This window comes from Seriola aureovittata, chromosome 10 (genome assembly GCF_021018895.1).
Source record: "Seriola aureovittata isolate HTS-2021-v1 ecotype China chromosome 10, ASM2101889v1, whole genome shotgun sequence".
In the NCBI taxonomy this organism is placed as follows: domain Eukaryota; kingdom Metazoa; phylum Chordata; class Actinopteri; order Carangiformes; family Carangidae; genus Seriola; species Seriola aureovittata.
Window position 1 is genome coordinate 8,200,916 of NC_079373.1, and position 22,762 is coordinate 8,223,677.

Consider the following 22,762-nt stretch of genomic DNA (forward strand, 5'->3'; position numbering starts at 1 on the left):
TTTCCAGACATCTATTGCTTAAATAAAGCAAGACCGCTGGTACACATTTACCAAAACAAGGAAATTATTAAGGTTGACGAAAAAAGATCTAGATTTTGATAAAGACATTTTTTTTTTTAACATATCCACATAAATGTGTTATGTGTTTAAATATTGCTTTTCAGCGGTGGCATCAATATATTCAGCAAAAGTCTTTGTAAGATGAATGAAATGTAAATATTAAAGACACATTGTTAGTTCTATTTTTATTTTATTTTATAACACACTCAGTTTAAAGGCAATCTCCACGAGAAAGGTGGCTTTTAATGCTGAAAATGATGATGCCATATTTATGTGTTCATTCAGGGTCCTCCAGGGAAGTGAAGGCTCCTTTTGAGGTCTCCGAGCAAATGGTGCAGAAGCTGAGAGGCAAAAATGAGTTTACTGTGCTGGTGACCCTTAAACAGGATCATCTCAACTCGGGGGTCATCCTCTCCATCCATCAGTCTGAACACAGGTATGATCAGTTCACTCTATTTTGACTTGGATGTATTTGCAGCTACACAACAGAAATGCATACAGATAAAAAAAAAAAAAAATCATATCAGTGTTATATAGAATATGTAAAAGTACATTTTAAAACAAGTTTTTGGAAACATATATTGTGAAGTTAATTTGAGATGCATATTTTAGCAGCGTCACATGCAGTGCAGTAAAGCTGCTAAACCATAATTGAAGTTGTTTTATTTTTAATTTAGTACTGCTGCCTTTTTTGTCACATCAGCAGTCTGTGATATGTTGATTGAAACCAGAATATTTGTATTTGATGAGCATTTTGGATGCTTTACACGCGAACAAACAAAGCAAATCACCCTGTATGCCAATGTATTATTCACAGTCCATCAACGATCCAAACATTGAGTCTGTAATCGTGGATCGAAAACTAATGACACACTATCTGCAGTTAGCATGCTAATGTTTTCCATTAGTTTGTGGTAGCTGAGCCGTTGGATGATCAGAACAGCAATCTGAATTTCACATAATGCGTTGATTGAACAGTTTGTACATTAAAGTCAGTCCTGAGAAGAGAGCTCACAGGGTTGTTAATGGCTTTCCCCGCTGCTGATTAGCTTTCCCAGCCATTCATATGCAACTAAGCAGCGCTGCATGGTTTCATTCTGAGACATGGCGAGGACTAATTCGGCGTCAGAAGTGTTAGGAGGTGCATTTATGGAGCCGGGATGAATGTGCATGCATGGCTGGGGGAGAGTAAATCTATTAGATGTGGTTTGCAGATAAGTCAGTTCCATTGCCTTGCTTGCACGAGTGTGTATTTTTCTTTTGAATATGTTTTCCAGCAAATGACTCGAGTTTAAATAAGTATGTCTTTAAAGGCAGAGGTGATGAGTGTGTATCAGCAGCTCTTTCCATTAGTGTCACTATGCTGGTTGAATCTCAGTGGTGTGGAGAAGAGGATTCTCCTAGAATACTAATACTCCAATGTAAAGAGCTGAACCTCTACATGTGGACCATTGTGGTGTGTTGCTGATGTTGCACTTAAAAGCCATATAGTACCATTATGCTTGACTACCGATGTGATTAAATTCTAAATGGTGTTGCAAACCTGAGGAGATGTGAGTGCACTGCTTGGAAATGAGTGACGCGTTTACCTCTCAGCACTGTGCCGAGAGGAGCCCCGAGTTCAGACGCTTTGGTGATGCATGCAGGTTTTTGTGCGAAGAGAAATTTTCCAGGATTCACTTCCAGTAATGAGACTTTAATGCAACAAGACATACTATACAATGCAGGGAATTCAAATTCTCAGAGAACCTGTCACTGTGTGGCTGTTATTAGAAACAGGTTTTGCTGCTACTTTTATTCTGCAGGTTCCTGGAGCTGGAGAGCAGCGGCCAGCGCAGCGAGGTGCGTCTTCACTACCGTACCAAAGGCCAACAGGCCCACACCGAGGTGTTCCCTTACAGCCTGGCTGATGACCAGTGGCACAAGGTCTCTGTGGCCGTCAGTGCCTCTCATGTCATACTACATGTTGACTGCAACAGGTAAGATTCTGGGAATTTGCTGCATAAGTAGTAGAAGTGAAAATGAAGTTGAAGAGGAACAAAACCAATTTTACACATCAAAGTCTGTTTTACAGGTCTTGAGGAGAAATTCTGCATATGTGAAAGAAGTTTAATAAAGCCTTTTGGGGCTCCAAGTGGAGCTGTGTGAGTTCTGATAATTTGCCTCAAGTGATGTCACTTGAGTCAGTGTCCTCTGGGGCTGAAGACTAAAAGTTTGAAAACGGAAAAAAAGAAAAATGTGGGAGTGTGGAGTACGGGAGAAATGAGGTTACCAGACATCTGTGGCTGCCCCTCATCTCTGCTTAAGGCTGATGGCTCAAGGCTACTTTAGGTGCTATTAGCATAACACACCTGAATCTCTGACCAAACTGTCAGTGCACACGATGCATTCTGGGTAATGTAGGTGCCAGGTTTTGATAAGGAAGAAGAATGTGTGGAATAAAAGAGAGTATATCTCTTGTTCTGCTCCGCTGTATGTACTGCAGTTTGGGAGAATAGCGGCTCTCCAGTTTCATATCTGATTAAAACTGAGAAAAGAGATATGATTTACTCCTGTGTTTCAAAAAATAACTGTTAATCAGGGACGCACCAGTCCAATACACCAGATTGATATCAGCCATGACATGACTGATCCACATTAAATTCAGTTTCAGTCAATATCATTATAAAATTCACTGTCTCCACTATCAGTTACATTAATTTAGTCATGGCAACCCTCCAACTCTGTGTGACAGCAATGCCTCCCCTTATGTTACCTTACATAAAAATGATTTCAATCTCACACATTTTAAATTTGGGCAAAAGACAGCATTAGTATTGGATCGGTGCTCTTTACAGGCGGATGCACTGAGTTGAGGTACTGAAATCATCATCGCAAGAGAAACAATTGGATCGATGCATTCCTGGTTTAACTTGTCAAATGCAGTTGTCATATAACTTCTCTTTTCATGATACTATCCTTAGTCAACAAGTCAATCAAGTTGTAAATGGAAAAGAAACACTCTTACAGCTTTAGATGAGAACTGCACAATGCAACATGAATGCCACAGTACCGCTGTTTCACTTGACAACAAAACACACCTTTCACAGTTTACCACAAAAAACGAAAATGTAAAATTATTTTTGGCAACTTTCAATGTTTTGTCAGTGTTTTCTGGTGGGAAGCTCTTTAGGGATCACAGCCTCGTCTCTTATACCACACTCAGAAGGGCAGTCTATCAGAATGGGTCAACAACACGCGTCAGCCGACCCTCCTTGACTACCCTCCTCTCAGTCAGAGTTTAATGAGGGTTGGAGTCTCTCCGCCTTTGGTGAACTGGCCTTTCCTTCAGAGATGGAAAAATAATTTCATGATATCACAGCTGAAACATCATCTAACTAACTCCTCAAGAGCAGAGAGAGAGAGAGAGAGAGAGAGAGAGAGAGAGAGAGAGAGAGAGAGAAAGAGAGAGAAAAGAGGTGAGAAACAACATGTGCGCACTTGTGGGCAAGCGAGAGAACATTTGTGTGGACTGAAAAACGAAACTTAATTTGGTAATTACTCGGTGTAATTTAGTGTATTGCTGTTGTTTAGCAGTTAAGTGCACGGAACGACACTGCAGACTGTGGTCTCTGCTGACGGCAACATGGGTCAGTACACCCGCGTTATACATGCATCTGCTCTGCTGTATGACAGGGGTGTTACTGTTCATGTGTTAGGATTCCATCCTTGGCACGATAAAAGAGGCAGACGGTGACACCATGTGTATCGCAGAGAGCATGTGGCTATCCATACCCTCCTCAGGGAAAGAGTTAACAGGAAGATTTAACAGGGCAAGGCCTGCAGTGTGAGAGAGGAGGGGGGTGGGTCATCTGAAATTGAGATTAAAAAAGTGAATATAACTTGTATGGATTCCTATAACTACTCTTTGTGTTTGTTGCAGGATCTATGAGCGGGTGGTGGAAGCGCCCTACATGGACATACCTGAGGATGCTTCCTTCTGGCTGGGACAGAGAAATGCTGCTCATGGCTTCTTCAAGGTTAGCATGGCCGTACAAACTGTGATCTGTGATGTTACTGAGCAGCAAATGATTCCGAACGGCAAGAACAAGTCATTCATCTGAGCTGTTGCGCCAGCTGTTTTGCTCCACACTCAGTCTTGGTTTAAACTGTATCTTCTGCCCCTTTGCTTGGCTTGTTTGGCTTTATTTATCATAGCTGCTGGATTTAATTGCGTGCATTTCTCAAGGCTTACCATTTTAATTTGAGTGTTGCTCTGCCTATCCTAGGAATTGACTTTTTTTTTTGTCATTGTTGCTTCCTTTCCCTTAGTCTGCAGCTAAGCCCAGTGCAATTATCTCAGCAACCCCCACAACGCTGATTTGGGAGAAATCCTTAAATAGCCTCTGGACTATGCTCATTAAGCTTAGTCTATAGCTTTGTTTATCAGACAGGGAGACATATATCGCCTCTCTCAGACTGAACCGAACTCCAAAAATTTCCCACCTGGGGAGACATGTTGGGGCAAAATGTCAGCTTACCAGCAGCTATAACTATTTTAATCAGTCTGGCTCTGTGTTTGATGGTGTGGTGATGTTTGTGTATGTGTGTACCTGCATTTGTGTGTGTGTGTGTGTGTGTGCATGTGTGTGGGGGAGGCTGTTAATGCTCTACACATTGTATCGCGGCTGTTGAATTTCCTCTGTGTTAATTGGTAGATGAAAGAAGCCTCGGAGGTCACCCACTAATCTTGTCACGTAGCAGCATCTCTCCCCGCGACTCTGTGAAGCCTTGATTAGTGGCTAGCAAGACACGTCTCCTTTTCAAACACACTGCTTCATTAGTACACATGTGCTCCCACACACACACACACACAGAAACAGTCCATGTATGTATGTGTGCATGGGTGTCAGCTGAAAATCACGGCCGTAGCAGTAATAGTATAGAAGTTAATTACAATAAGTGTATCTGCACCTGTGTTTCACTACTGTTTCAATATCGTCTTTATAGTCTACACACATTGTACGATAGCTAAACTTATCTAGTGACACCATTTTTGAGTTTAATATGCTATTTGTAGCTGATTTGTATGATAATGTAGCAATTGTTGCAACTTAAAAGGCTGGAAATAATTTAGTGTTATTTCAAGCAATCCCAAATGCAACAAGAAACAGCAGCTGTTGAAACATGCAAATCAGGTTTTACTGCACAGTCAGATTTCAGATTTCATTTTTTTTTTTTAGCCTGGCAGGATATATATATCTTCTGATGATTGTTTGCATCTTGTAGATAATTAATATATAACTGCATCTAAAGCTGTTTTTCACAAATTCATGTTTCCCGTACGGATGTGACAATCATCCCACGTGTTACGGTATGCATGCTGCAGTAAACAGAGTCCCTGACACAGAAGAATCAGTTTGGAAAATTGTCTCTTCGGTTTTTTTTTTTCACTCGCCAGAAGGTGCAAAGCAAAGTCTGGCAACTGGTTGTTTAGATAGCGCTGCTTTACGACACCGGCTCTGCTTAAAGACACTGCAATAAAGAATACATTTTTCCATTTCTAATCCTGTATCTTTGTTAATTGTTCAGTTCAATCTTTCAAGTTTTGTCTTGAATTGTCAAAAAAATAAATATTTTTGACTTTTGACTATTGTTTTATCTTCTTTTGAGGATTCTTCTTCATGTGTACATACATACATGTATCCAATGAAATTTGAATTGGGGCAGCTAACTATCCTCACCCATCATATAAATCTACACTTGACCATAAGATAGTGGATTATAGGATGTCATAAGAGGTGGGTTTGTGGATGTCATTTGGTAAATATATAAGTGGGCTGGGGTCTAATTCATAAATGAGATAATTGACAGCTCTCTAGCTCCCTTGAGCTCTGTATCACGCCATGGTTGCTAAGCCATGCCCACTTCTAAATGATCCAATCGCAGCTAATGGATTTTATTTAAATCCCTTATGTAGCTAGACCTCACCCATATATTCCATTTCACTCTGAAATATGTGACATTACTGAAAATAAAGAACTATTCCTGTTGACTGTTTCAATGAATTTAATCACATTTACTTAAAAAAAAAAAAAAGCATAGAAAGTAATAACACAGTAATATTACAGTATAGATAAAGTTTGCTGGAGAGGCATGATGGGAAAAGTGTGCAATGGCTGCGGATATTTGTATAGTTTTATGGTTCCGTTACAAGTTTGATAGACACAACTCTATCTGCCTCCATTTCAGCACGTTGCCGTGAAAAATCAGCACATCATTACCGCAGGATTTTGAATTTATGGCCGGTAAATTGAAGTGGCAGGACAATTTAAAAAACAATTTCTCCTAAGTTGCACCGCTCCACTTCTGTAAGGGAAATAATGCACTCAAGGAATGAAATGGGCCAGGTTACCATGGCGACAGAGCATCCGTGTGCATGTGTATACACGTGTGTGTATGTGTTTGGGGTGTGGACACAGGACGAACGGGTACCAATTGGGACTTATGAATCAAATTGAATCTGTATCTCCTGTTTATGCTTATCAGAGGAGATTGGAAGAATAAATAGAAATTCCATCTACCTACTAAAACCCCCACATCAGTAGTTCACTTAACTTCCTGCTGGTGCCCAGTTATGAGATGATTCATCAGAGCAACAACCTCTGAGATGTATTACCTCAGAACTAACTTGTCTGTCTCTCGCTCCGTCCTTTGAAAAATAAATTTGCGCTCGTTCCCAGACGAACTGTGTTCAGTTTTATGATTGCAGCAGTAAGCGAGGTTCTCATAAACAGGGCTGTTGGTTTTGTGTTTGCATGTCCCGGGTATGCTTGGGTTTCATGTTATCTCACGTGGAAAATGTACTGCGAGCACACTCAGACACCACCGCCCCTCTGGGTCCTCACCCACTTACTACGAGTTAACATGCTTCATGTCATTTCTGCTTTCCGTAAGGTGTTTCTCTCTTCCTGAAGTTTGTTGTGTGTCTGTGTGCTCAGGGAGTGATGCAGGACGTGGAGATCGTGGTGATGCCACAGGGTTACATCTCACAGTGTCCAGACCTGAACAGAAGTGAGTGCAATCCTCCTTAACAGTTCAAAGAAGCATTTCACCGAGTGTTTAGTTAGATTTAAATGAAAACTCTAACACTTGATTGCACTGATTTGTTTTGTATTTAAATTCTTGAAAGACTCTATACTCACTGGAGTAAAACAGCTTTTCCTTCAATGAAACCTTTGGTAATAAAATGTTTTGAGAATGGTCAATAAATCAGTAAAAGACCTTGACTAAATTCAATTTGATAGAGTTTCTTTTGAATTCACAAGTGAAGGTGCAAAACAAACTCTGACATCAGTGTGCAAGTTGTATTTCATCTGTGTAAATATAATAATGTGTGGCGTTAGGAGGAACATCACACACATTAAAGAAATGATTTACGTACCTCAGTTAATTAAGTTATATCTCAGACTTAAAGTGGTAATCTGTGAGACTCTTGAGTTGGAAAACTTTACGCTATTGCTATTTTTACAATTCAGTTACTTGCCAATGTGGTGATATATATTTTCTTGGATTTTAATATGATAAGTTATTGTAGGTGGTGCTCTTTCCAGCTAACATATATTTTTAATTGTTGGTTATATCACAGTTTCTTGAAAGAATGATGTGTACTAAAGTGAAGTGTATTGTGTCTTGTATCTCAGCATGCCCAACCTGCAATGATTTCCACGGACTTGTGCAGAAAATCATGGAGCTTCAGGACATTCTTGCTAAAACATCCAGCAAGGTAATGTAGCGTGATATAATCTGTCTTACTTTGACATTTAGGTCTCAATTTGTGCATTATACATGTATATATATATATTATATGTATATATAAAAATACAATTGTTAACATCCATTGCAACAGGCGGTCAGGGGCGTGTTTATATTAGACATCAGCTGTTGTTGAAATGATGCAGAGACTGTGTGTGTGTGTGTGTGCGTGTGTGTGTGTTTGTGTGTAAAAGGTGTTAATGGTGTCTAATGACCGACTTTTCTGCTGCCACTGGTTTGCTTACATGTGAATATAGACTCAACAAGGCTCACTCTCGTCTTCTCCTCGTCTTGCCTTTTGTTTCTTTGGGGGGGGTGGGGGGGTGTGAGCAGCTGTCCAGGGCGGAGGAGAAGATGAATGGGCTGGATGGCTGCTATTGTGAGAGAACCTGCAGCGTCAAGGGGGTCGTCTACAGGGAGGACGAGGGCTGGACAGATGGCTGCAGGAACTGCACATGCACGGTGGGGCTTCACAGACGGGTGTGCGACTGTGTGTATGTCTGTGTGTCTGTGTGTCTGTGTGTGTGTGCACACTAGGTACGAGTGTGCATGTTAGAGTAATAAAGACCAAGGGAGGGCATTCCGTTTTAATTAAGTGTGTGTGTGTGTGTGTGTGTGTGTGTGTGTGTGTGGGAACATTCTGAATCCGGAATTATGTTCTTGTCATACTGGATGTGTTTGTGTTATTGAATATCTACAGGCATGTGAATGTGTCATAAAATAGATAGATGTGTAGTGTATGTGTTAGTGTCTGTGTGTGAAAATATGAATGTGTGTATATGTGTGTGTACATGTTTTTGTTTGTGTGTATGTCTTTGTGTGTGTGTGTGTGTGTGTGTGTGTGTTAGAGAAAGAGAAGGGAGAAAATCCATTTTTCATCATGTCTGTATCGCAGTGTGTTCACATTTGTCTCCACGCCTCGGTTTGTGTGTGTGCATGTGACTGTCTACATTTACACACACGTTCATTGCTCCCATTGTAAGTCTTGGCTTTTTGTGTTCATCAAGTGTGTGAAGGCGGGGGTCTGTGGGTGGGTGTGTTTGGGTGGGGTGGAGGTGCAGAGTGGAGGGGCTCCATTGTCGACAGCTTGTATTCTCATTATTTCCTTGCATTAGAGGAGGGTTGCCCCAGTTACCCGAGAACAGATACTGTATTGAAAACCTCCACAGTACTCAGGATTAGACACATCAGCAACAGTGGTTAGTGATGCTCGATTCTCTCAAGGATCTACTTTGTGCTACATAAACTGTGAATAATTGCCAAAAAGAGAATTAGAAGCAATTGGCGATCTGGAGCTTGTACCACATCAGCAAACAGATTTCACCCCCTGTCAGTCTACTCAATTTTGGAACATGAAACTCATTCCCTGCTACTGAAGCTCTCCAACCAGCCAATGAGATGCCATCGCGCACCACTAGCCAACATGCAAAAAAAAAAAAAGTAAATCACATATCTCTCAGTGCACCGCACCTAATTGCTCTTGACAGATGATAATTATCATCAGGGATTTGTTCTGCCCACTCATCCTATGAAATCGCTGCATTCCCCGGGAACAGTGTGTTGCCATTCCTGGGACGCAATTAAGGAATTAGATGGGATATGTTCCTTACCGTATGGGTGGCAATTAGCCATGACCTTTAAAATTCAAAGGTCATGCATTAAGATGTTATCAATTATGTGTATCAGGTTCATAGATGTTGCTGTCACAGAGCTTTCATCCGTGGAAGCAATGTTAATTACAGGCACAGCTGGGGAAAAGGAGATATCATTTAAATATATTGCGTATAGGGGTTACTGTTGAAATCTACTGCAGGTGATGAGAAGATTTACAGTGGCTTTTGTCGTTTAATGGAGTTAACATAACCTGGATTTCTCCCAGAGACCTCCCTCTCAGCATATTTAAAAAGTCCAGTTGAGTAGTGGCAGATAGGCAGGGGGCAAATGTTTGTATATGGAAGGGGGGTGGGGGGGTTGTTGTCATTTAAAATGGAAATTTTCAGACTTAAATTAGTTGTCGAGCCCCATTGAATTTGCTGGAGAATAAATGGCTCCACAGAAGAGCTATGGCTTGGAGGCTGAGACAGTAGTCAGTACTGGTATGAATCAATAAACTGTTACTTATTATCCAGTTAGTAGTTGAGAGGTGATTGCTTAACGGACAATACACTACTGTACTGTGTGTCACCAGCTCAATTTCACCACCTACATATATCAAGGACTCACAATAAACCTTGCCGATAGACTTACTGAGGACAACAAAAACGGCGGAGGGACAACAGCCGCTCGAAATTTTTAAATGCCACAAATATCTAAAACCGTAGATTGTAACTCACTGTTAAATTGTCCTGCTCAAAATCTGATCCCTCTCAGTGTCTACAGTTTGAAAACAAGAGCAGGATCATGAGCCTTTAAAATCACTGACCACTCCTTTACCACTGTGTGTGATGTCACTGTGTGATCATTGTTGTACATACAATCATCCCTGATGAAAAACCCTCTGCTCAACTCCTTCGTTGCATTGCATTAAAATCTTGACTCAAGGTCCAATTACTTGCTTTTTCTGGGTCTTTCACCAGCATCTTGCGGTCTTCCTTTTGATTGTTTAAATTTTGGTGGTTGTTTTGTTTTATCTGTTAAGATGAATAATAAATAGAGGTTTTCTACTCAAAAAACACATCACACAACAGACAAATCAGTATTAATGTTGGCCAGTAAATAACAAAACACTGAAGTACAGAAATGCCAAAGATACAGAGTCCATTACAGACTTTGTTAACCAACTGTTAACTTTGATTTTTTAACTGTAAAATGTCTAATTGTATATTATTTTCACAATTTTGTAATTACCAAATTTAAGAGATCCTTATAATTATGTGTCTATGAAAAATCAAAAGGAATATCCGCAGTAATATTGTCAGATATTGGTGTAATACCTATCAGTAGCAGCCTGAGTAATCCAGCATCGGTAGGCCTGTAGTAGTTACTCTTTAAACAACTTATGTTTCTCTCTCTCCACCAGAATGGCACGGTGCAATGTGAGGCCATCTCCTGCCCTCCCCCTCAGTGCCCAGTGGGCACAGCGCCTGCCTACGTAAAGGGTGCCTGCTGCAGGGAGTGCCAGCGTGAGTGGAGTACCCTTAACCTCATCACCCTCCTACACTCATACAATCACGGACACAATTGTACACAAACACGTACATGCCGCAGCAAAACAACCTCCACCACCACCAGATTTAGAGCACACATCACGCCTCCACAAGGGCTGTCTAACAATTGACCAGGGCTCTGCTGTGTTGCTAAGCTACCTCCTAACATGCCTCTTGAGATGGGTCTGTCCTTTTGCATATACATGGACCAATCAATTATTCACTAGCTGGCTTCAAAACACAGATGGCCACCAGTCACACAGACATGAGCCAGTAAATCTGCGATGGCTGCATGTGATGTAAAGCTGTTCCTATTTATGACGAACATGGCTGTGGGAAAAGTGAAGAGAAAAATAAGAGATGTGTGATGTCTGAAACGATGCACATGCTAACTGATGAGTGTCTTCTTAAATGTCCATTTTAAACTTTTGAGTTCTGGCTGGATAAATAATGCTGTTTCATCACGTATCTACACAGAGGGTCGGTTATTTATTTATTTTTTTTCTTTTTCAAAAAGAGTCTGAGTTCAGCAATGGACTCTTATTAGCCTCCTCACAGCAGCGCTCCGCATCTCATATTCTCTCAATTTCCCTCTCAATAAAAATGGATTTCAGAGGACATTAGCTTTTCTCACCCCAACATTCTCCTGATATTAACCCAAATGAGATGTGATGTATGCTTTTAAAATGCAGAAAGAGTTGCCTGTCGGTGTTTAGAACAAAATTTCGTATGTGCATTAAGTAGGGGGATTTATTATCTTAGCTCAGTGTTTTTAATGGCTGGTGTTCTCAACCTTACAGAGGGTTACGCACCATATGAATGATAAAAAATGTAGCAGACTTTACGTTCGTATAGTATTTCTTTGCAGATTTGACTCCACATCTTGTGTGCAAGCTGACTCCACTTGAGAACTTTCTCACCACACACTCCCACACACTGCTGCCGTTGCTCCTGCTTCCCGTGCGAAGCAAATAATAGATGAGATTTAACTCTTTATCAGTAGGAAACCATTAGTCTTGGATTCTAATCAGCTTGAGTCGGCATCATTTCCACTGACCCAAGGGTCAGGGATGCAACACAGGGGTTTAGGAATGTGCTGCTGTGTTACACAAATATAAACACGTAGCAGGTAATCCCCTTAAACTCAACACCCCCGTGCTGACTTATCTCAACGAGGTAGACAAACACACAGCTAATTACGCATGCTCCGGCTTTGGAGAGAAGAGTGCTGCAAGTTTCCCCACTACAAAGACATGATTCGCTCTCCAAATTAAAGCCTTATCTTGCAGCACAGGGCCTAGCGGGGAGGAGTTCCGAGTCTGTTTTTTTTGATGGTCTGTCAAGTAGAACGTCAAATAGCTGTTTCTGAAGTCCTTTGCTTTCATGATGCGCTTGCTTTGTGATAGGGCCCGAGCTGCGGTGTCAATCATCACTCCTCCTCGTATCAGTCTGAATCTGCCTGACCCCAACTGCTCATCAAACACTCACTTTCTGCCCACATGATTATTTTTGCGCCCACCTACCCTCCCCTACAGTTATATAAAACAGGGTCTCTGCTTGCTCTCTTTACATGTTAATTATTCCATCACTTCCTCAGTAGCATTGCTTAATTGGGTTTGATATGCTTGATTTGGTTTGACTCAATTTACCTGAGGACTAAAAAAAAAAAAAAAAAAAAAAAAAAAAGCTATAAAAAAGCTGAAAATAATAAGGACAGATTGTATCATACAAGTACAACAGGACTGTTATATAAGACCCCTGGTGTTCTGCCAGTGTTTATGTCCACAACCGGCGAGTGGTGGGATTGAAATATATGTGTTGATTTTTAGAATGATAAGTTCATTTACAAATAGTTAGAGAAAAATTTGTTCTTGATAAATGCAAATCAGTTGTTTTGTGATTAATTGGGTCAGAAATTTAATTATTTGCTTGCGCTTCTTTATTTCTGATTGTTTGTTAATTGAATACATTTGGGTTCAAGAACATCACAAGCTGAACAATAGATTGAGAATTTTGCTAAAGGCTTTAGGAGATTAATGTTTTTTTCCGTAACACCAGAAATTGAAACATATTCTCTGCTATTTCCGTTCTAATAAAAGTCATACAAAGTTGTAATTTTTCAAATAAAGAACAGTAAATAGTGGTATAATACAGTGGGAATTTGTCCAGCAACAGATCAAACTTATCTTTTACGAATCTGAAAAGTCTTACAGCAACATATATTTTCAGACATGCTCACAATCATTTATTCAGGCGTAATGCATTAAATATAAGCCACAATCATTACAGAAAACAGACACACAGATTATTATCTGGAGTATGATTCGGAAGAAATACGGTCTTCAGTGTGTTTTTATGTGTATATCTGTTGTTTATGTGTGTGTGTGTAATGTTTCTGCGTTTGCTACCAGCTGTCTGCCTGTTTGGTGGAAGAGAGCTGGTGGAGGGGGATCAGAAGGCTGTGCGCGACTCCTCTGGCAGGTGCCTGCTGTTTGAATGTAGGGTAAGTCATGTCAACACACACACACACAGACACCGACACCGACACACACACACACACACACACACATACACACACACACACAGCCTTTAAATACACTTAAACATATTTATTCAAAAGAATTTTTTATCAGCTTCCCCTCCAGAAAGAGACACCACAATAAGTCATGTAACCAAGCACTTCAGCTCTATTAATTTCCATGTTGTGTTGCAGTGCATGACAGTTCACTAAACACTGCTACCTTGGCCCACCCTGAGAGGATAAATCAAGCCCCCATGAACCAGAGTGCGAGCTTGTCCACTTCAGCTGGATTTCATTGGTCTGACTTGTCATTGTTTTCTTTGTTATTTAAATAAATCGGCTGAATCCTGCTAATTAACTTTACATTTGGAGGCCTGGAGCAGATCACTCGTCAATCACAGGATGCCACGGCCATTCTTCAGTACCAATCATCAGATACCACACTGGTCCCAAATCAGATTCATTTCCCAATTATTCAGAGCATTTGCTTTTGTCTGCCTGGTGCACCAGATGGGTGGGTCGCTCACTTTTGGGAGTAATTCACTTGATGACATTATGCCAGGCAGGCCCAATCAATCACAGAAAAGTGATTTGAAGTTTTAATCACCCAACTCTATCATATCAACCGGCTCCTCCATGAATTCTGCAAAGCTCCATTAGAATCTGCAGTTTCAGACAGCTGTCTGGCTTGCTTGCCCACACCTGGCCCATCTGTAGTCCCAGTTTACTGACTGGCAGTCCCAGGCAGATCAAAGAAATGGGGACGCGGAGTTCTGTCATTCAGCCCACTGCTGCACACTCCTGCAGGCTTCCCCTGACAGCTGCTTGTCACGCCTCTGATCTTCTGTCTGCCTGCTGGCTGCAGGGGGGGGGGGGGCATTTTGGGTGGTGGGTGGTAAGAAGTCAATGGTGAGGCTTGTTTGGAAAGTTGTTTGGGGAGTTTGTGGAAGTTTTTTCCATGATTTCCAACAAGCACGCTCAGCCTGTGTACGAGTAGAGGTCATGACACCTCGGGCAGATGTCAGGTTTAAAATGATCCACCAGTAAAATATTCGTGCCGACAAATAGATGGAGAAGGTCTATTGTTTTTTGTCCAACTGTGTCTGGTGTTAATGACTCCAAATTAGCATCAGTCAGAGGGACTCAGATGAGATCATTAGAGAGACCTGCCAAAGGCATGCTGGGGAAAGGAACCCCCTAATCAGGTTTTACACTCTGACTAAACACACACATGCAGGGATAATCCAGAAGATTGATTCACTGTTTGTATAATAAAGCTGCGTCATGAATCACAATGTAAATGATTGTGGAGAACAGGACAAAAGAAAAAAAAAGCTTTTCCGCTTCCACAAGTAGTTTGGAAAAAAAAAAAAAACTGCTTTTGACCAAATGAGTAATTGGTTTGTAATGAACACACAGGGAGGAGGGAAAGTCGGGGAGTGACAGAGGAAACACAATAGATGAATAATTACCTTCATAATTACATCCAAACCCTTAGCAAATGAAGGGGTGGGAGGGGGGGTGTGTGGACCTAGAGAGTCGCTCATGAGCATTTTGTCTTTACTCATCACAGGACAGGACTATGCATCGAGTGGTTCCCACTGAGCCCTGTCCTGAGCTCAACTGTCCAGAGTCGGAGCAGATCACCTTGAGTGACAGATGCTGTAAAGTCTGCAGAGGTATGGAGGAAACATTGTCCTACAATACTATATTACTACTATCCCATTTAACATAATTCATTTTTTTATGGTGGAACATGTTTATTATAAGTTGTTTTACCAGATTTGTGTTTATACAGACAGATACAGGAGGAATAATATTTGCAAGGAAAAATATAGAGACATGTACAGTGAGAAATCGCCACTGGCAAAAGAAGTCAGAGATTTCATTATTGATAATAGTTTTTCAAAATCACATGTTCTTGCACTGACTTCCCACCCTCCAGGCTGCGACTATGAAAATCAACTTGCAGTTGTGTTGTAGCGATTGTTTTGTAAGCATTTCGCTCTCTAGAGCTTTCGAGAGAACAGAGCCAGGGATTCAGGATCGGCACACAAACAGCGACCTTTTCATGCAACAAAAACTGCCCAATTCACACCATCCCTTTCATAGTATGTTTATATGCTCAATTTTTTGCTCAGTACATTTGCATCTCGACCGGCTGGACAAAGCAGCATTGTGTTCGCTTTGATCGATTACCATCGCAAACAAATTTTACTCTGCAAGTTAATATTGCTGGTATATGTTATTGTGCAGGCAAGAACTGAAATCAATGGCTGCCTGTAAGATAGAAAATCAATCTAAAAATGAAATTATACAAAGTACGAGGGATTTTTAAGAAGGGGGCTAAAACCTAGTATTATTTTCCTTGAAATTTAGCTTACTCATTTGTAGTTATTTGTACTTTTAGCAATATCAGCATATGTTCTTTTTATGAAGTCAGATGTGACAGTGAGAAATAGGAGTAAATGAATGTTATTTTGCCCTAATATACCTGGGAAAGAAGCCGCGGTAAAAGGATACTGTGAGAAAAGGTCGTGGTACTATGACATAACCTTTCCACCGCACCTCCATCACTGCTCTCCTCTTCGCTCCTCTGGGTGTCAACCTTTTCCTCCCTGTGCCTCCTGCAGGTCATGACTTCTGCTCAGAGGGCCATGGCTGCGTGGAGCACTCAGACTGTGTGAACCTGGAGGCAGGAGACTGCTGTGTTTGTAAGGATGGCTTCCGCCCACTTCGAGACGATAATGCCTACTGTGAAGGTAAGGCATGGCTCTGAATAACAAACCCTGACTTTTAGCTGAAGTTTGTTTGCCCTCCAAGAGTGGATGTGTGGTTGTTTCTTGCGAATGTGCCTGGGCTGCATCGGATGGGTCACGAGAGGAAGCTGGCCTTTGCTTTTTTGGAGGGCAAGGTTTTAATTCAGTGTAATTTTTACTGAGAAGGAGAATTTAGAGATGTTTGGGCGCTCTGACTGTGTGGACTCAGCCCTGATGTGAGTCGGTTTTGTGAAATGAACACACGGATAACATGTGTCAGGGAAGTGAATGACTCTCTACACTGATCTTGAACTCACTACTAAGTGATTTCTTTATGTTTCTTTTTTTTTCTTCTGCTATTCCTGCCATGGTCACCTTACAGTCAGCACAGTTAATATTTATTTCCCAACTTTCAAAACACAGTATCTACTGATTTTTATTCCAGAACAGTATTAAAAACAACTGGCACAGACCTGCCGCAATAAATACAAGACATGAGTGCTTCACAATTCTGGTTGTATTTCTTTGTTCCTCTGTTTTATTTTAATGTTTGATGAAGACGCAATGTTGCTCTCTGCTGACCTGACACTTGGAAGAATTTCCTTCAAACATTTTGGCTTACAAACTTATTTGTCATTTAAGTGCCATGTTTTTATATATATATGGACTGTTTTTGTTAGTTTGTCTGAATTTGTTAAACACAGACCACGCATTGCAAAATAATGTCGACATTTGCTAAATAACCATCACAACACTTTGCTGCATTCATGCTTTTATCACATAATCCTTTTGTGATGGGAGACTGTAATCCTCTCATTATTCGGGTCCACGATATATAATAACTGCTTTTCAGAATGCATTTTGAGAGACTAATGTTTCTCTTTTCCGTCAGCTGATTAATTTGTGATATAAAAACATGCTGATGGTCTTTATGTTGGCATGTATTCAGCGTCACTCTGCTGCGGCAGCGATTAAAGACATGCCATCTATCATCAGCGAGGTCATTCATTACTGATTGCATGCTAAGGCTCAGATGTCTCCATCCATGTTAAACTTACAAGCAAAACACAATGCAATTTATTATACCAGCACTGCTCTCCTATAAAAACAGACCATGTTTTACTTGATTGCCTTTTGAATGTTCCACATTACATGATGGGAAAACATGCTCTATATCTCACTGCGCAGGTCCTTTCAGGCTGATGGTGAAGAGATCTCAGAGTTCATACTCACTTAACGGATGGTGCTTCAACTGAATTCCTCATCTCACATCTTGGCTGAATTTTTACCAGATGCATCATTAAAAAATGATGACTTTATCATCTCCGATGCTATCCTGTAGTAAAATATGTAGTAAACATCATGTCATAACTGCCACGCCTGTGCAGCTCTGGTATTAATGAGCAAACATGGCATCAAAGTTATTCAGATCCTTTCTGCATATGACCTTGACAGCTGCTCTGTCAATATACAGCCTTCTTGATCTTCCCTTTTCATTGTGTGTGTGCAGTTTTAGAGCATGTGTTTGTGAGTACGTGCCTCGGCCTATTTCGTTTTTATCTACAGTCCACACGCTCCCTGTAATATATTTTCTGTCACCTTCATCGAGATGAGGCGAAAGTGTCAGTCGAGCCGCAGAGCTTTTTGTTACTGTAACCAGGTTGCTAAATGAAAGAGTAAAAGTTCACAACTTCTGCAGATCTCACATTAATTTACACATGTGAGCAGTTGTCCAGGTAATTAGTCTCAGGGAATCTGTATAATTAAAGATGCTATCTGTGCTAAATTAATGGGAAGCGATGCGGTGGGTTGTAGGTGATCCAGCGGACAATAACAGTGTGTAACCATGGTGTCTCTGAAAACATAATTCAGGCACTGGTGGAAAGCGATTAACGTTTATTCAAGCGCGGTGCTAAAGTACAATTCGATGGCAGTTGTACTGAAGTATTTCTACTCATACTCCAGCACATTTCAGATGCTGTTTTTTGTTTTTTTTTTACAGTTACTTTGCATATTAAAAGGTCACATACAAAACATCTGTTAGAAAATCTGATGCACTATAAAACAACCCAACAGGAAAATATAGTAAGTAAAACCTGCTCCACTCATATCACTTATTATGCTTCTGTGAATATCTTTGAACGGTTGTTTAGATTACTATTATTTAGATTATTTGGATTATTATTATTATTATTATCATAATTATCATATAGACCCGGACTTATTTGATCAATCTAGAAAATATCTTCAAATTATTTGATAATTTTATATCAATGATCATTTGTTGAAGCCTCAGTAATGGTCTGTCAAATGATCACATGTGAAGTATAAAAGATGTCATTCATTGTGAGAATTATCTCCTGACTCTAAAATCCCCTCCAGCTCTATGGAGCATTTTAGCATCTTGCAGCTGATTGATTTGGCTCTCTGGCCCATCAGCTTAGCTATTTTGGTTCCCTCCCGCTGCTGTCATCAACCCATTTTCGGCCGCAGCATGCAGCTTTCCTCAGTGAAAAACCTCTGATAAGCTATCTGTCCATCAGCCTACAGCAGGCAGACAAGAGTTAACTAGCTAGTGAACATAGTGGAGCATTTAGCAGCTATAGAGTCTGATATTTCTCACAGATATTGGTAGAGACCAAAACAGTGTTAAAAAAATGAGAATGAAAAAGAGAATGAATATTGGACACAACTCCAAATGAATGGTAATGTAGCTCTGTGTCTACTGGATGCATTACTAATAACAACTTTATAAAGTTGTAATATGTCAATGTTGTGTATATATCTTGTGGCCAAAAGAAAAAAAAAATCAATTGATGCATTTTGGATGCTTCGCCACCCCTGTGTCCTGAGGGTGGGAAGCAAATTCTAATTCTTTGAAAATAGCTTTTAACATCCATTTACATTTTGAGTGTCAAAGAGGATGATAAAAAAATGATGGGAATTTTTTGACTCTCTATTGGTCTTGAGTCAAGGCTTCATTTTTTTCCACTCACACATTAACATTTTTTTTTTTTTTGGTCTGACAAACCAACCTTTTCTTGCAGCCTGGTTTTTGTGTCTTTGTTATCACATATGTAACATCAGAGCTGCCTAAAGACTCTCAGCAGTTCATTGTTGTAGAAATAAGGATGGAGCAGCCCATCCCATCACCACTGTGTGAAATAAAGTACAGGCAGACAGACTTGTGCCTCCAACATCAACACTTCAGACCCAGACTATTCATCTCAAGAGCAGCCTGACTCTTGCTATGAAATTGGATGGCAGTGTTTGTGGTGAGTGTTTGCATCAGAGACTGCACAGAGACACCTGAAATTGACTCAATTTGCTGATGGACTTCTCTCAAAAGCAATTGATTTTCTGTGTGGATCTGTAACTCACTTACTACATATGATTGTGTGTGTGTGTGTGTGTGTGTGTGTGTGTGTGTGTGTGTGTGTGTGTGTGTGTGTGTGTGTGTGTGTGTGTGTGTGTCTGTGTCCTGTGTGGAAAATAAAAGGACCGTCTTTCCAAAACACTGAGGATTCTGTGGATGGATGAGAGAATGTTTGTGTTCATATAATAGATACACCATTTTGTGGCTGCGAGCAGATGTACCGAAAGATGAGTGAAGTCGCCTGCTTTCACTTCTAGATGAGTTTCAACACAGTGGTGCCTGTGAGATGAGATGTGACCTCCAACTTAGAGGAAATTTTGTGTATTGAACACAGCAGGGGGATCATGAATCAGAAAGACATATATGCAGACCCTTGAATATAGGTTTTCTTTTATGTAGACACTACTGCACATAACATTTTTTGGGTGATGTCAGACATAAAGACAAAAAAGCAGAGATGGATACCAGCTCTTTAAAAACATTCCTAGGTCAGAGATGGGCTCAAAATAGCCGATGCGATCACTCCTGTGTAAATTTTTCATAGAAGCAGCAGTAGGGAAAACTCAGGGGGATACTAGCCCTGCCTTTGTGTAAGTCTGTGTGTGTATGTGTGTGTGTGAGTGTGCAGGTGCATGTCTGTGTATGTGTGGTGGTTTGAGCACTGAGTTCTCCAACAGAAAAAGAGCTCAGTTTTTTCCTCCATCCTATCCTCAGAGCGCAGTCAGGCTTAAGGCCTATTTTACTACATGCATGCGTGTGTTTAGGACAGAATTAGACAGAGGGGCGAGCAGTGGAGAAGTGACAGACTGTGTGATTGTCTCTAAATTGAACAATCAGTATAGTTCAACGTGTTGAGATAATACCATTATTCATCTCAGCATTGTAGAGGACTGCAGGCAGAAAGACATCTCCCATTGTTGTCTGGTTTTGAAATGCCCTACTTCAGAAATTCTCTGTCAGGATTGCTCAGACAGAACGACTGCTTGTGTGTGTTTTTTTTGTGCCATCCATATGGGGAATGTGAAATATAAAACGATATTCTGTAAAATAGAGGAAAAAGAGGAAATAGAAAGAGACAAAGTATGCAACAGGATTTTATTTTTATATACAGCCTATCCTAGAGAGCACTAACTCATTTTATTTATCAGGGACACTGCACATTATTCAATTGCTTATGTGCACCACACTTACAAAACTGCATAGTGTTAGATAGATAGGTAGGTAGTTAGATAACAGCATAAACATTAAAGGGTTGGTTCACCCAAATTAACATTTTCTCACTTACCTTCTCTGGTATTTAGCGATGCAGATGGTTGTGGTTTGATTTGTCTGTCTGAGAGACGTCTGCCTCCACCCAAACACAATGAAAGTAAAGTGAACGAATCAATCACGTATCAAAAATGGAAAAGGTTGCTGATATTCTGTATTTTTTTGTACCCAGCAAATCCCATGAAAATACCTAAACCTACAATGAGTTAGTCTCTTGTTTTCTTTCTGACTTCCTGGCCTGTCTGTGGCACTCAGCTCCAAGTCTGAGTTTGTTCCTATTGATGATGTAAATCTTCAGAAATGGGTCAGAAATATATAGTTTCCATTTTAGAAAAGGCTAAGTCATCTCCCAAAACAACCGGGCACTGTAGTTTTCAGCGACCATTAAGTGGATTAAAATGTGCTTTTGCTGGGGTTTTTTTTTTCAGCTCCTTTGCTGCATTGCTGGTTTTGGACTGTTCTTTGTTGTTGGAGAATAAGAAAAATATGCAAAAAAATGCAGCATAAATGAAAAACAATTAAAAAACATTGTAAAGCAAACTTACTGGACAAACAGTAAACAGGCTTGTCAGATGTTGGTGGTCACAGCAAGACAGGACTATCGTTAAAGGCTCTGCACACCTACACAGGTGTTTTCAATTACTCCCTGATTAGACCTCTCATCAGGTTGAAGCAAGGCGGAGCTAGGCGGGAAATTATGTGATGTCACACAACTCTATGGACCAAAAAGAATAATAACAAGGTTTCCACCCTAATTAGTGCAACAAAAGTATAGCAGGAGGATGAGGAGGATGTCAATCAAGCTTAATTTTTACAGTGAAGTGAAAACACCTGTGTGTGTGTGCAGAGGCTTTAAATATCACGATGACACATGAGTTTGTCCAATAGCCAGATTTCTGACTTATTAATGTAGTTAATGTAGATCTGATAATGTATGTGGTATAAATGATTAAAAAGGTCGATGGTGTTTGAACACAGAATGAGGTTTTATCACCTCTAAGGTGTGACTGAGTGTGTGTGTGTGTTTGTGTGTAAGCATATTGTGTGTGAACGCGGGACCGATTGCCGCTGCTATCTTTTGAATGTCACAAGGTAGCAGCAGGCTAATTGGCACTGACTGAAGAGCACGGCCTGCTCCAAAACCCAATCACTGTCGGGATGAGCCCCGAGCCTCTGGGTTCCCCACCTGCTAGGGTCCTGACCCCCACTCCCCCCTCTACACCCACCCACACACACACACACACACACACACACACACACACACACACAAAGATGAATCACGCACACACAGGCAAACACATAGACGTTATGACTGGCTGTGTGTTTGTTTACACACATCTCACCTCTGTGACCCTCCTGAAATGTCACCCAAAACAGACAATCCCACCACCAGCCAGACAGTCCCTCTCCAGTGTAAATAACAGTATCTCAGCACTGCTCAACCAATATCCTTCAAATGCCGCATGGGAGAAGTTTCCTCTCTGCTGCTTTTCCAGATAGGAACATGCTTAATTCATTGACTGCTTTATGCTCAGGTGGAGTATTTCCCTTTATGTAACTGATAAAACTTCTACTTCACTACATTACAGAGAGCATTACTTTATGTTTGCTAATCTGCATTGCTGTATAGTTAATATGCAGATTCAGTTTTTACATAAAAAACATATGATCTTCATTGAATAAGCTGCAACATTAAAATAATGCTTATAGGTAATGCTTTTTATATATTTTGTTTATAATCATTTAACACACAAATGAAGGTGTCACTTTGAGTACTGCCAGTATTTACTTTTGTTCATTTCGCTGACAATATGCTATTTTACTTAAACAGAATTTT

General features: G+C 40.6%; 1 protein-coding gene across 1 annotated transcript in view; it reads left to right on the plus strand.

The window, feature by feature from the left end:
* The window catches only part of nell2a (neural EGFL like 2a), an 82,049-nt gene that overhangs the window by 10,224 nt on the left and 49,063 nt on the right, over positions 1–22,762 (plus strand). Inside the window, exons 3-12 of the mRNA XM_056388022.1 lie at positions 346–496; positions 1,866–2,039; positions 3,983–4,079; positions 7,041–7,113; positions 7,743–7,825; positions 8,188–8,316; positions 10,874–10,976; positions 13,412–13,503; positions 15,095–15,200; positions 16,155–16,283. Coding sequence (XP_056243997.1) covers positions 346–496; positions 1,866–2,039; positions 3,983–4,079; positions 7,041–7,113; positions 7,743–7,825; positions 8,188–8,316; positions 10,874–10,976; positions 13,412–13,503; positions 15,095–15,200; positions 16,155–16,283 — 1,137 coding nt within the window. The remainder of the gene's footprint in view (positions 1–345; positions 497–1,865; positions 2,040–3,982; positions 4,080–7,040; positions 7,114–7,742; positions 7,826–8,187; positions 8,317–10,873; positions 10,977–13,411; positions 13,504–15,094; positions 15,201–16,154; positions 16,284–22,762) is intronic.